Source organism: Diplotaxodon limnothrissa, linkage group LG15 (genome assembly GCF_057381915.1).
Source record: "Diplotaxodon limnothrissa isolate DT_005_m linkage group LG15, D_limnothrissa_male_GT1.1, whole genome shotgun sequence".
Classification (NCBI taxonomy): Eukaryota; Metazoa; Chordata; class Actinopteri; order Cichliformes; family Cichlidae; genus Diplotaxodon; species Diplotaxodon limnothrissa.
The window spans coordinates 7,830,934-7,846,013 of NC_140610.1; the positions used below are offsets into that span (position 1 = coordinate 7,830,934).

At 40.5% G+C, this 15,080-nt stretch overlaps 2 protein-coding genes across 4 annotated transcripts; one reads left to right on the forward strand and one right to left on the reverse strand.

Moving 5' to 3' along the window:
• The first annotated feature begins 1,225 nt into the window (after positions 1 to 1,225).
• rsph9 (radial spoke head component 9) lies at positions 1,226 to 4,505 on the forward strand. Of its 3 annotated transcripts, none has more exons than XM_085373223.1 (5): positions 1,226 to 1,452; positions 1,568 to 1,742; positions 1,947 to 2,076; positions 2,489 to 2,632; positions 4,345 to 4,505. In XM_085373223.1, exons 1-5 carry the CDS (start codon positions 1,226 to 1,228, stop codon positions 4,503 to 4,505), a joined length of 837 nt encoding a protein of 278 aa, XP_085229349.1. The 3 variants fall into 3 exon arrangements, with proteins under 3 accessions (XP_085229349.1, XP_085229350.1, XP_085229351.1); XM_085373224.1 differs by having other exon boundaries at positions 1,568 to 1,736; XM_085373225.1 differs by having other exon boundaries at positions 1,568 to 1,733.
• A 318-nt stretch (positions 4,506 to 4,823) lies between these two features.
• mrps18a (mitochondrial ribosomal protein S18A) lies at positions 4,824 to 10,118 on the reverse strand. Its single transcript, XM_085372696.1, has 6 exons — positions 9,896 to 10,118; positions 8,681 to 8,712; positions 8,291 to 8,395; positions 8,076 to 8,199; positions 5,331 to 5,403; positions 4,824 to 5,232 (listed from the first exon to the last, which is right to left on the reverse strand). Exons 1-6 carry the CDS (start codon positions 10,041 to 10,043, stop codon positions 5,088 to 5,090), a joined length of 627 nt encoding a protein of 208 aa, XP_085228822.1. The 5' UTR covers positions 10,044 to 10,118; the 3' UTR covers positions 4,824 to 5,087.
• Between the last annotated feature and the right edge of the window lie 4,962 nt (positions 10,119 to 15,080).

A 15,080-nucleotide genomic window follows, 5' to 3' on the forward strand; every position in this document is an offset into this window, starting at 1 on the left:
TACTTTCCTGGATGATTGAGAATGCATCAAGACTGAGATGGTAAATGTAAGAAATCTGTCAGCACAAATCTTTGGGCTTAAACTGTAAGAAACAAATGTGTAAAATTACAGAAAATATTTCTGTCAGCATATTTCCCAGTCTGTGTTGTAATTAAAGAATAGTTTGATAATTTAGAGAAAATGACCATGAGTTTGCTTTTTATCAGCAGATAAAGCTGTAATATTTATCAAAATAAAGTTAAAAAGTCCAAAATCTATACCCTTCTTCACATTTTCCAACTCTTCAGTGGGCCAGATTGGACTCTTTGCTGGGTGAGTGTTCTAGTGGCACTTTGTCAAACTTCAGTTTTTTGCCCCATTTCCATGTTGGCTTCATGTTTTGTTTTGTTTTGCTTTGTTGTTGTTGTTTTTTTTGGGGGGGGGGGGCAGAAGTTACCTTTTGCACTTTTCCCCAACCAAATGTACCCATTTTACATGTTAATAGTCATATTACAATACTTTTTACAGTACTGCAGCATGACCAGATCTTAATGAAAGCATTCACGCTGACAGGATGTTTTTCTATTTAGGTACAGAGGCCAAGTTAATGTTATTAGTAACACCTGAGTAAAAATGGCTTCTGTGACGCCCTGTGTAAAGTTTCGGTTAAGACACTTTTACTTGCTGCTTGTACAGAAAATAAATCAATCCGCCAGCAGCCAGGACACAGTAGTCTACTTGGCTCTTCTTCCGACATGTTTTTGTGTGTTAATACCTGTCTCAAGAGTTAAGACGGAAAGCTTTCATTAAATCTTCCCTCCGGCACAAACTCGACCATATTCAGACAGGTTGACATTTATAAGTTTATGCACTTTATCCGCCTGCTTCACCCCGAACCGCTGCTAGCACGCACACACTTGAGTTGATGACGTCAGTCGCTCGTGGTCTGGTCTATGGAAACATCATAAGCAAACACGCCCGACATGAACTATGTTTCGTGTCTGTTTTAATCGTTATGTCCCGTAGAGGCACGAAACACTTGGGGGGGGGGGGGGGAGTTATAAATAGTAAATAAACACGATGAGCGAATAACCCTGCGTAACCATGGCAACTGTGTTTGTTGCCATTAGAGTGCAAAGACACGACCTGTAGGGCTTTTTAGCTGTTATTTTAGCTAACAAATAGTCGGAAAAAACACGTTAATTTAATTGAAAACGACTTTGTAAAAGCTTGTAGCTGTTACATAATGGACTCAAATTCGTTGTATTATTCTTTGGAGCTCGTTGCTGGTAGTGGACATATTTTAACCCTCGAGCAAAGAACCGCCCTGGAGTCTTCCTTAGTGCTCCTGAAGAAAAACTACAAGTTCAGTCGAGTGTTGTTTTGGGGTAAAATATTAGGAATTAATGGGGTTTATTTTATTGCTCAGGGGAGAGGAGAAGATGAGATGAAAGACAAAAAGAACCTGTATAGGTAAGACATCCGCTTCAAGTGTCTTTTTTATTTTATTTTTAATTTTAGCCACTGTACATTTATTTAAGATCGTGAGATATACCATTGGGCTGCTATTTTGTGGTGTTAACTCCAGCTTGAACTGCATGGACTGGTTCCTACTTCCCCCTGCCTCAGACGCTATGATAGAGGAAGTGTCCAAAGCTACAAAGGGTCGCTTCATGGGAGACCCGTCATTTGTGTATGAACATCAAGAGATCCACAGGCAAGGAAAGGGAAATGAGCCTGTAAATGAGAAGGCAGTGGTAAGTGTGATCAGTGCTGTTTAGTAAGACAGCGAATTGAATTACAGGATGAAGTGTTTTCCTGTTCCATTCAGTGTTACTGCAGTGTTCGATGATGCAATGAATTCAAACAAGAATCTACATGCAACCAAACTGAACACAATGTAAAAAAAACAAGACAAATGTTTGATTTTGTTTTCTTCTTCTTTTTCTGGCTTATATTGGTTACAGATAACAGTAACTGAGGAAAAAAGACTGGCAGTGTCCGTTCATCAGATCGATGCAGAAGTGTCTGTGGTGCCTCGTGGTGCCTTCATCAAGAGTCCACGTGGTCTTGTCCAGCTCAACCGCAGCTTCTGTGGTAAATATGTATATACTGTGGGGGAAATAACAATTTGATCCCCTTGCTTCACTTCACTTACAAAGAAATGAACAGTCTCTTAATGATCTGAAGGCAGTTGGGAGGACCACGGTCATCAAGAACAGCATTGGTAACGCACTGTAATGGATTGAAACCTTGCAGCACCCATAATGTTCCCCTAGTCAAGAAGGCACATGAAAGGCTTGTCTTAAGTTTGCCAGCCAACAAACTTTTGGCTACTAAAACAAGTGCATTGTTTCTGTTATTCCTTTTCATGTTACCTTTGGGCCAACATGATGGTGAACGTTGATGTCATACAAAATGACATGTTATTGCATTTATCAACAACAAATACAGTATTTTGTTGTATCTTTTGTAAAACATGGGCAAGATTGTGTGATTTTTTCTTCAGGTCTGTCTGAGGCAGAAGCAAGGAAGCTTGACAATTTCCTTCACTTCAGACAATCAAAAAATAAGAAGAAATCTGCCCTGGACATGGGTGATTGGAACCCAGCAATGGACTATCTGGATGCACTCAGTGATGACATTCCGAAAGGTGACACTACAGAGCTTAATCTGTCCTGAACACACAGTCACATTTTTTTCATTGCATAAATTCAACAGTGCAGGTCCTAAGATTTGTTTTTAACAAGTATTTCATTTTCTGCTAATTGCTCTTATTTTATAACTGATCTCAGCAGAATTGGGCGGTGATTTGACGTTAACATGTGTTCCATTTCCTGTGCTACATTACAAGGGGTGATTTTCACAGAAAACGCTTGTGGTGATTCAGCTGTTTGAAAACCATAAGGGTCTTCTTCCAAGTGGAAACAAATTGCATAATTTTACCAGTAAAACGGTGGTTCAAGTGAGGCTACCAATAAACACAAACCTCTAAAACCGTCTGACATTAACATACCAGCCACATGGGAAGGATTTTTGGGAATATATGCTTAGAAGAATTTCCCTGTGTCTACTTACCCAGAGTTTATATGCTTTGGTCTGACACTCAGGCTTTTTGGATTTGGAATATCTGGGCTTTGAGTACAGGATTTGGTGCACATTAATTTGATTTTGGCCTTCTACCATAAACAATTCCTGAGGGGAGAGAGGAAAATGAGAACCAGGAGAGAAACCAGTAAAATAGGACCACCAACCAAACTGATGTTGCATGATTAATGGAATTTTCTCACATTTGGATGGGAGTCAAACTCAAACTATAATATCATCTACGGACTACTACCATCTATCATTATGTGGCAATGTAGCAGAAAGCATGACATGATAATCCTGGCTGCACATTATTGGGGAAAAAAACTATCACACATAGCAGGAAAACATCAACAGTGAACACTGTGCAAAGAATAATGTGAAAGCAGACATGCAAAGTCATGTCTGCGAGGTTAGCGACTGGATATGCTCCAGACCAGAGTGAATGTAAAGAGTGAGTGTCTGGATTTAACAGGGTGTGTGAGGGAGAGAGAGAAAAAAAGGTTTAGCACCCTTAACCAAACATGCAGCAGATGTCTGACAGAGAGCTTCCACATGTGTACAAGTCGGTGTGTGTTCTTTGTGTTGATGCGGATGTCAGCTGCATCATGTCTAAAGCAGACAGCACACAGCTGTTTCAGTGCCACGCTCACTGCAGCGGATTGCATGTTCCTGCCTGAAAGGATAAAGAGTTAACATTTCTTAACGGGACACTAGGGGAAAAACAGGATCATGTATCTCCACCAAAAGACAGGTGCTTTCCTCTGAGACCCAAAGCTGGGCTCTCCCCCTTTTCCTTAACCATCCCTCAAACCGCTTCCAGCTCCTGATTTAAGTTTGTTTCGCCTTCTGCTACGCACATTACATACTGTTGACGTGGGGTTTTTTACTTTTAGTTGCATCATATTTTGAAATCAAATCCAGAAACAGGAAAGTTGCAACTTTTTTTTTTTTTTTTTAAATATTGGCCTTTAAACTCTTTTATGTAATCACGTTTTCATAATAGCAGGTCCAATTAAATCATTGTTTTAATTCCCTAGGTTCTTGGCGTTCATGGTCACACCCCGAACATACTTGGCAAACGGGTTAGACTATAGACATCAAAAGCACAAAAGCGTGATTCATTGGTGTATCCTCTGGCTGAATAGTGTAAGATTTCCAAAGATTAGTGTTTAGCCTTTATTTCAGCTCAGCTTCACGGTTCTGTTGGAGAACATAATTTAGCAGCGTCCTGCTTTTCCTATTAACTGTTTACAAGTCTTGTGTGTTTGTGTCTAGGATCTTGGAGTCTTCAGTTTGAGTTCGCAAGAAAAGTGTGCGTGCTTCGCAGTCTGCTGTGGTTCGGCCTGACCTTCTACCACGTGCCAATGACACCACAGCATGGATACATCTATATAGGTGACGGGACCAAGAATTTGGACCTTCCTTTCATGCTATAAAAGCTTTTTTTCAAGCTGCATACTCTCAGTAATTCACAAAACCAAAATCTGCTAAGATCTTGTTGTATTATAAAACAAATAAAACTAGGTTGGTACAGTCAGTTTAGTGTCTACAGACTTTTTGTTGTGTTTACTTCCAATTCACAAAGGCCGTGCCTACACAGTAAACACATGTTGAGAGGCAGAGTAAACACACATATTTTATTTTCACATCTGTGTTGCATTGAGTATACACAGTCACCATACCACCTACTTTGAAACTGTAACACTGATCAGGTTGTTGCTTGCATTAAGTTGTCAGCAGGTTTCCTTCAAGAGTTTCTTTTTTTTTTGAAAAGCAACAGCCAGAATAGATGGTGTCGGGTGGGTCTGAGTGTGATTCATTAAAAGAGTGACTCAGCTTAATAAACAAAAGTTAGAATAAACACAGATGGATGAAGCTTTTAGGAATTGTTTCCTCCCTTCTCAGAACCGTATGACAACGGTCAAGGTTAGCAGTCAGGGATCTGGTGGTTTCATCCCTGAATAAATGGGTCCACCCACTTTCCTCCAGTTGTACCAATCTTTCAGGCTTTTGGTCCTTCAGTGTTTTATGTACAAGGGCTTGACACCATAACGCACATTGTTCTTTAGTATTGGGTGGCCAACAGGCATACGCTTCTTACACCACTTCAGTCCAGTTTTATAGATGGGTTTCACTGAGTCAATGGACCAGCGAGTCAGGTATCTGTACAACAAACAGAGGTGCAGGGGAATTATTAACAGCACTGCGCTGGATACAAATGCTGAAAAAAAAGCATACGCAGACATAGATACATGCGTCACCTGTTAAGTTTGGGCTTGGGTCTCTTTGGGACATGGTCTTCTGGAAGTTTGGGTTTATGGTCAGGAAGCAGACCTTGAACACACAAAATAACAAGATGCATTTATTAACTTAAATTTCTCAGTACTTGTATTAAAAAAAATAAATACTGTTACAAACTCTCAAAAGACAGTTATAAAAGACAATGTACTGATGACACATTAAGATTTACTTCTCACTGTCATTACAGTCACCAAATTACTGCTCAGTTTTCATTTAATGTAATGTTACAGCTGACAGTGTTTATCGTCTGCGTAGTAGATGATAAACACGTGAAGCAGACAAATTCAGGTTGTTCTAAAATGAATAAAAGACTTGAGGAACAAGCAAGAACAAGTTTACAACCCTACTATCATGTCTTGGTCCAGGTTGCACAATTATTTGCCTTTAGGCAGTGTCAAATTCAAACCTTTCATAACAAGCTGTGATGCTTTGTAAAATGAAGGTATAAACAGAACTCAAAAGTTAAAATTATTTGTGCTTGATTTTGAAAAGTACAAAGAAAATGCAGTGTACTGCCAAAAGTATTCGCTTGTTTGCTTTTACACGCATATGAACTCAAGGATATCTCATTCTTAATCCATAGGCGTTAATATGACGTCAGCCTAACCTTTGCGGCTATAACAGCTTCAAATCTTCTCGGAAGGCTTTCCACAAGGTTTAAGAGCGTTTATGGGAATTTTTGGGCATTTCTTCCAGAAGCACATTTGTGAGGTCAAACACTGATGTTTCACGACCAGGCCTGACTCACAGTCTCCACTCTAATCCCAAAGGTGTTCTGTCGGGTGAGGTGACTCTGCGCAGGCCAGTCAAGTTCTTCCACACTAAACTCACTCATCCATTTCTTTTTGGACCTTGCTTTGTAAACTGGTGAGTAGTCATGTTGGACCAGAAGGGGTCAAATCCAAACTGATCCCACAAAGAAAGAAAGAAAGTGTACTTTATTGATCCCCGTGGGGAAATTCCTCTCTGCATTTAACCCATTCACTCAGTGAAGCAGTGGGCAGCAATTGGGCGCCCGGGGAGCAGTGTGTAGGGATGGTACCTTGCTCAGGGGTACCTCAGGGTAGCTGTTCAGGGGAATCGAACCCCCGACCTTCCGATCACGGGGCCACCACTCCACCTACTGAGCTATCCCTGCCCCGTTGGGGAGTGAAATTGTCCAAAATGTCTTGGGATGCTGAAACATCAAGAGTTTCTCTCACTGGAACTAAGGGTGCAAGCCCAACTCCTAAAAAAAACAACAACTCCCACACCATAATCCTCCCTCCACCAAACTTTACACTTGGCACAATGCAGTCACACAAGTACTGGTTTCATGACAAACACCAAACCCAGACTCATCCATCGGATTGCCAGACAGCATGGTGATTTAAGGCTTGGATGCAGCTGCTCGGCCATGAAAACGCACTCCATGAACCTCTCTACACACTGTTCTTGAGCTTATCTGAAGGCCACATGAAGCTTGGAGGTCTGTAGTGAGTACTCTGCAGAAAGTTGATTTGACCTCAGTGCAGTAAGTGCCTTAGCATCCCATAACCCCACTCTAATTTTACATGGCCTATCAGTTCATATCTGATTTTCTGTCGTTCCAAATCACTTCTACTTTATTGTAATAATACTAACTGTGAAATATTTAGCAGAGAGGAAATTTCATGACCAGACTTGTTTTTAAAACAACTCATCCACCTGAATACTGGAGTTAAGGACACAGTTGCATTTGTTGACACAGGCAGCTAGAGCCATTCAGTGTCTGCTAGGCTCTCCCTCCAATAACAGGACTCACTGAACTGCATCTCTCTGCCGTCTTTTAATGGAATTACCAACAAATATTATATAGTAATGCATGTTGCTAGTATTCATCCATATAAGATAACTGATAGCCCTGAAAAATAGTGGGTTGTATCACAATGACTATATCAATGTTTTATATTAAAACAGGAAAAATGTTGGAAGGGTCCAACAGGTGGAATTTCTCACTCATTAGGAATTCATTAGATTCATTAGCAACAAGTCAGCATGATGACTGGGTATTAACAAAATGCACATAAATCTTTAGCAGAAAGACTTAGGGGGGGTTTCAAAATTGTGTACTCAGGTGAAATCTCTCAAAGCAAGAGAAAAAGCCAAGAATTAACTATGCTGTGATCTTCTGACCCCTCGTGCGTGTTTAATGCAGCAGAAATACTCTGACAGGCTCAGGAAAAGTATGAAAATCATGATCAGTGTACAGTTTGTTCCCTTGCCGTGCTTAAAAAACGACTGACTGCCAAACACTAAATTCTTTTGTTTCTTGTGACCTGTTTTGCAAGTGCTGCATTACTGCACCAACATTATAATCAATTCATTCCTGTCTGGCCTCTTAAAATGTCTATATATAACTGCTATGTTACATTTGTTACAATTTGCTGCCCTCTTGGCTACATCTGTTTTGAAAAAGACCATTTTTATTGTCAAACATTTTTACCTTGCTAAATAAAGGACACATAAAAGTCACTCCGCTGAACCCAAGCTAATTAAAAATAGACTCAGACAAAGTGGCTATTAACCTTTGTATTTATTTTATCTGAGTAAACTAAATAACCCACTTACAGGTGGAAAGAAAGTACAAGGAGGCTTCATGATATATGACACGTGTCTAGAGCTGTGGAGGTGCTACTGATGGGTAACTTAAAAACTTAAAGCGCAACAGCAGGACTTCCACTGACCTGCTCTGTGAGCCATCTGTACACAAATGGCAATCTTGCGGTGCTCTTCTGGACAGAGACCAGTGACTCTCCTGGGCAACATCCCTCCATCTGACCTGATGAACTGACTGAGCAACAAGACATCCTGGGAAGGGAAAATACAAAAAAGAAAGAGAAAATCAGGCTAATACAGTAATATTAATAATAATGTCACTAATAACAGTGAAAGTATTTACTGTGTAGTTGTATTTGTTCTGCAGATTCCATCTGTAGATTGGACACTTGGCTGTGGGATTTGGAGGCTGTGCTCCGACTGGAACTTCCAGAATGTGTCCTTCAATCTAACATAAAAATAAGAGATATGACAGTTACTTTATCAGAATCAAAGCATTTTTATTATACTAATAGCATTTGCTATTTATTTACAAGTGCGGAATAATACTCCTCAACTCCAACATGGTCTCTCACTGCTGGTTACAGAGTTTATTACGTATTTATATTAGGCCTTATTAAAATACATCAAAATGTTTTGTGTAATTATCCAAAACAATGATGATTCAAAAAAAGTTTTGCAATTATTTAACTTCACAACAATAAAATTTTGAATGGTTCTGAGCTTTACTTACATTTGTTGTTTTACCATCTTGCTTCTCCACCACTGCAACAGACATTATGAAACATCAGACTTTACATTAAATTTTAATTTGGCAGTTGAATTTCACTAATTCATGTATTAAATGTTGTTTTATTCCAAAGTAGGATGCTCTGAGGCTGGAGCCCAGCAGTCATGGGGTGAGAGGTCCTAGTACACCCTGGACAGTCTGTCGCAGGGCTAACACCAAGATACAGACCACCAATCACAATCATTGTGAGGTGACAGTGCCAACTACTGCATAGTGGAAACAAAAGTGGTTTCCACACTGACATTGTAATTGACAATAAAAATCCTAGATTCAAGTTTTACTAGTCTGTAATTGTAGATATAAACAGTGCTTTTTCATTTTAGTCAACAATCAATATTACTCGTTCAACTACTAACTCCAAAACTATCAACAGAATTGATCTTTCAAACTATTTTCATTAACTGTTAAAGCTATTCCTGTAGCTTTAACACATCTGGTTAAAGCTACAGAAATCTGCATTTCTTGATTCTAATGTGAGAACAGATGACTACAACTTCTTACAATGCAATATTAAAATCTTTACATTACTAGTTTCAAAGTAATATTTTACTCTGTTTGATCCGTCTTGGGTCTACCAAATTCAAACTAGATATCTATAATTTCCTTTAATTCCGAAAATGAAAGAAGTTCATTCATTTTAACTATCATAAAGTTAGTTGTTAAAGATGAACAACTAATCTTTATATTAATGCATATTATATAATATTTATGCACGTGCTGAATTGTTGAGATTGTTTTGATGAATGTAGTACCTGTATTAGAATATGCTGTTAGGCTTGTTTTTGATTTTGGTAAAATGTGGATTTTTCAACGCAATCTTACTGACATTTTTAAATTATTTTAATGGGTTCTATAACTTTGTTAGAAAGCTGAAAAAAGAAGCTCCTTAAAGGTTTCAGAAGTTCTTGCAGTACATAAGGCATAAGCCTCAGGAAAGTTAACTGAAAAGTCAACACCTTCAGACGCTGCCGACTGACGTTTCACGCAGATGTGGTCGTCATCATTTAACTAATGTATTGTCTCTTTATTGGAAAACACAACAGGAGAATAGCGTGTCCTATAAGTGATAGGAAATGAAAAACATGCGGTGTATTTAGCAAAACATGCTAGTTATCCCACCGACAGGCTAAAGCTGTAACGTTTGCACACATGTCTCACCTTGACGAATCCCCCTTTTCTGGATAGTTAAAGAAGTAAGCTGAGGAACACTTATCGTCCTTAAAGAACTCAAGTTGGTGCCTCTGGATTCAAGTTTTAAGCCCGCAAATGAGGTCCAGAGAGACCTGAACACACTGCGGGCTGCCATGTTTAATTCTTGACTTTCTCCTTCGTTCCTTCCTGTCTTCTTCTTCTTCTTCTCCTACATTTTAATGGCGGTTCCTTCCTGTCTGTTATTCTCGCGAGAATAAAAGAGCGACACCGATGGCGAAAACCGCTTATTACATCTAAGAGGGACAAAAAAAAGGGGGGGAATCCCACAGGTTACACAACTACAGAAATATCATTGTACATTTTTGTTCCCATGTTCGTGTATGACATTTGTTTGTTTTAGTTGTTTTAATAACTGACTTTAAAAAAGCTTTATATGTTGTTACTTTTGGATAACCTTGTTATTTTTTTAATAAGCGACTTTTATAAAAGAGCTTTATATCCAAAAGTAAATAAATTTTCAAGTCCAATGAGATTAATTCCTAGATTTATGAACCTTCATGAAATGTAAGCCTATAGCCTCAAAGGATGACAAAACGCAATCTGAGATTGAAATCTAACTAATAGATTAACCCACAAACAACACAGCAGCAGAATATCAGGCAAAATTAAACACAAGAGAAAAATCAATAAAGACATGCCACGCTGATATGTATGCAATTTATCTAATACACAGGAGAAAACCAGCAAAACGGGGCAGCGTGCTTCAGAGATTTTTTTTTAAACCCAGAGAGAGATCTAGTATAACAGTACAAGTCAATTGCCTTCAAGGAAGATTTAAACTCAATGTCCTAGAGGAAGGACAAATAACGCCTAGTCTAAACCACAGCATGTGTTTTTGGATCCTCTCAATGCTTTTATCCTTTTGATGTTGTTTTTTAGATTTTAGAGATAGGGTCATCTCTATCCAAGCCGTACTCATCAGATGTAGAAGTATGAGAGACACCAACACAAGTATTGTACAGAACATGCCAAACATTTTGAGCAGAAAGCAAAAGATACAGGTAGACTCTTTGGGGACAGATAAAGAGGAAGATAAAGTATCTGATGTTTGATAACGTTAGCATCTGAACACTATGCCATTGTCCACTTTCTTTCTTTCTTTCTTTCTTTCTTTCTTTCTTTCTTTGCTGTTTTCTAAGCATTTAGACTCTCTGCTCTAGGCTTTATCTGTTTAAAAAAACCTTGACCTTGATGAAACCCTTAACTGCTCCTACATCATGAGATAAGTTAAAAAAAAAACTTTCCTCAGGGTAAGTTCTAGCTTTCAAGCCAAGCTAGTAATAAGTGTTACATAAAAAAAATCTGCTGCTTAAATGCACGTTTTCTCTAATAAAATGGGTTTTTTTTTTTTATTATCATTATTATTTAATTATTGGTTTTTCTTAGAGAGGTCAAAATAACCCAACAAATGGCCTGTATTTGTATAGCGCTTAGTCCCAAAGGACCCCAAAGCACATTACACTACATTCAGTCATCCACCCATTCACACACTGGCGATGGCAAACTAAGTTGTAGCCACAGCTGCCCTGGGGCGCACTGACAGAGGCGAGGCTGCCGGACACTGGCGTCACTAGGCCCTCTGACCACCACCAGTAGGCAACGGGTGAAGTGTCTTGCCCAAGGACACAACGACCGAGACTGTCCGAGCCGGGGCTCAAACCGGCAAACCTTCCAATTACAAGACGAACTGCCAACTCTTGAGCCACGATCACCCCGTAATGACAAACTACACTAGCTAGAGTGGCTAATGAGGTACTTTTGGTATTAGTTCTGACCACTAGAAGTCAAGTCCTTGGTTGAACAATTCAAGCATATGTCGCCTTTCTGATAACTCAGAAGAACGATGTTGAGTGTGCAAATTTAAAAAAAGCAAAGAACAACTGGTGAAAGGTACACTACCAGTCAAAAGTTTGAACACACCTCATTTAATGTTTTTTTTTTATTATTATTATTTTTACTACTTCCTATGTTATAGGTACATACTGAAGACATCAAATATATGAAGCAAGATACACTCAACAAAAATATAAACGCAACACCTTTGTTACTGCTCCCATTCCCCATGGGATGGACGTAGAGACCTAAAATTCATTCCAGATACACAATATAACCATCCCTCCCAAACAGTGGTCACAAATCAGTCCAAATGTGTGGTAGTGGGCACATCTGCTATATTGAGATAATCCATCCCACCTCACAGGTGTGCCACATCAGGATGCTGATCTGACATCATGAGTAGTGCACAGGTGTACCTCAGACTGCCCACAACAAAAGGCCACCCTGGAATGTGCAGTTTTTTGCGCTATTGGGGGTCTGGGGACCCAGAACCGGTCAGTATCTGGTGTGACCACCATTTGCCTCATGCAGTGCAACACATCGTCGCATGGAGTCTATCAGATTGTCAATTGTGGCCTGTGGAATGTTGGTCCACTCCACTTCAATGGCTGTGCGAGGTTGTTGGATATTCGTGGGAACTGGTACACGCTGTCGTATACGCCGGTCAAGCACATCTCGAACATGCTCAATGGGTGACATGTCCGGTGAGTATGCTGGCCATGCAAGAACTGGGACATTCTCAGCTGCCATCTGCCCTGAACAATGTGAACCATGATTCATCCGTGAAGCGCACACCTCTCCAACGTGCCAGACGCCATCGAATGTGAGCATTTGCCCACACAAGTCTGTTACGGTGACGAGCTGGAGTCAGGTCAAGACCCAGATGAGGACGACGGGCATGCAGTTGAGCGTCCCTGAGACGGTTTCTGACAGTTTGTGCAGAAATTGTTTGGTTGTGCAAACCAATTGTTCCAGCAGCTGTCTGGGTGGCTGGTCTCAGACGATCTTGGAGGTGAACCTGCTGGATGTGGAGGTCCTGGGCTGGTGTGGTTACACGAGGTCTGCGGTTGTGAGGCCGGTTGGATGTGCTGCCATATTCTCTGAAACGCCTGTGGAGACGGCTTATGGTTGAGAAATGAACATTCAATGCACGGGCGACAGATCTGGTTGACATTCCTGCTGTCAGCATGCCAATTGCACGCTCCCTCATTGCTTGTGGCATCTGTGGCATTTTGCTGTGAGACAAAACTGCACATTCCAGGGTGGCCTTTTGTTGTGGGCAGTCTGAGGTACACCTGTGCACTACTCATGATGTCAGATCAGCATCCTGATGTGGCACACCTGTGAGGTGGGATGGATTATCTCAATATAGCAGATGTGCCCACTACCACACATTTGGACTGATTTGTGACCACTGTTTGGGAGGGATGGTTATAATGTGTATCTGGAATGAATTTTAGGTCTCTACGTCCATCCCATGGGGAATGGGAGCAGTAACAAAGGTGTTGCGTTTATATTTTTGTTGAATGTATATGGAATAATGTAGCAAAGAAAAAAATGCTAAATAACTCTAAATATATCTTATATTTTAGATTTTAGATTAGATATTTTAGATTCCTCAAAGTAGCCATGCTTTTGCCTGACGAGTCCAAATTTGAGATCTTTGGTTCCACCTGTCGTGTTTTTGTGTATTGCAGAAAAGGTAAATGGATCATCTCTACATGCATGGTTCCCACCATGAAGCATGGAGGAGGAGGTGTGATGGTGCGGGTGCTTTGCTGGTGACACTGTTGGGAATTTATTCAAAACTGAAGGCACACTGAAACAGCATGGCTACCATAGCCACTGCAGCGACACACCATCCCACCCATCTGGTTTGCAACTAAATGCAAACCATATGGGTTATTTTTCAATAGGACAATGAGCCCGAACGCACCTCCAGGCTGTGTAAGGGCTATTTGACCAAGAAGGGGAGTGATGATGTGCTGAGCCAGATGGCCTGGCCAACTGGTCACCTGACCTACACCCAGACGAGATGGTGACTGTTGGCAAACCATTTCAGGTGACGACCTCATGGAGCTCATGGAAAGAATGCTAAGAGTGTGCAAAGCAGTAATCAAAGCCAATGATGGCTATTTTAAAGAATCTAAAATATAAAACATGTTTTGACTTATTTCACACTTTTTTGTATACTACATAATTCTGTATTCCGTAATTCCTTCACTGAGAATCTACAATGTAAATAGTCATGAAAACAAAGCAAACACATTGAATGAGAAGGTGTGTCCAAACATTTGACTGGAAGTGTAAGTGACAGTGAAAGTGTGAGTGTAAGTGTGCGTGTTGGCTTTATTGTGCACTGTGTGTAACTTTTGTCTGACTGATGTGATTTGTGAACTTAAGGTACCAATTCTAAACTTAATTAAATCAGGTGTTACAATTTGACATTATATAATCAAGTTGTTCCAACAGCTCTCTTTTTTCAGTGCATTACTTTTTATGGTCACTTCTGCCAAGGCTGGTGAAGCTGCTCCAACTTCCAGACTTGGAAATCTGAGGGGGCATTCGAGTCATTCTGACTGGGAACTTGGAAATTTTGATGTCTGACTTCATGTGAAGTGCATTAACAGGCTCCTGCCATGATCAGCAAATGCCAAGCCTGGCACTTCCACAGTCTTGCAATACCTCATCCTGTTTTGGTCAGTAACTCTTGTTCTTGGGTTAACCAGCACCAAACTATTCTTGAGTCAGCCGAGACTAAATCTGCATCAGTAAGTAAACCAAGCCACTATTCCCACTGAGTTTGTAATTGCCTCTCGCCACCACAAATGAGTCCTCATTCTGACCTATCATGAATCAGAAGTGACTGTCTAATTCAGCCAAAAAAGTCAGCCAATGTCTCATTGCCCCTTGAGTAGGTCATCTTTGATGTACCTTGGTCAGAGACGACTAATGTCTCACATTCTGAGTTGGGCTACAGTTCCTGTGCCTCAGACTTGGCTGACCTGCCAAATATTCCCCAGAGGTGTCCACCTCCGTCGACCCTGCATCCTGTATCTGAATCAGTTTTCCAATCTCTACACCCCTAAGTCTGCCTGTTGTCATCAACCCCATGCCAAGGACAGATCCTGAGGAGCAGGTCTGCTCTGTCTGCAAGGCACTATAGGGTGGCTGGTTTCCAGCCTTCTGCTTATTTAGCATTCTGCCCTGACCTCCAGTTGTCTCCCCTCTGACAACTTTCCTTCCAACTGCTTGCTTTGCCCTCAGAGGGTCTCTGCCTTATGAGGGTTTTTGA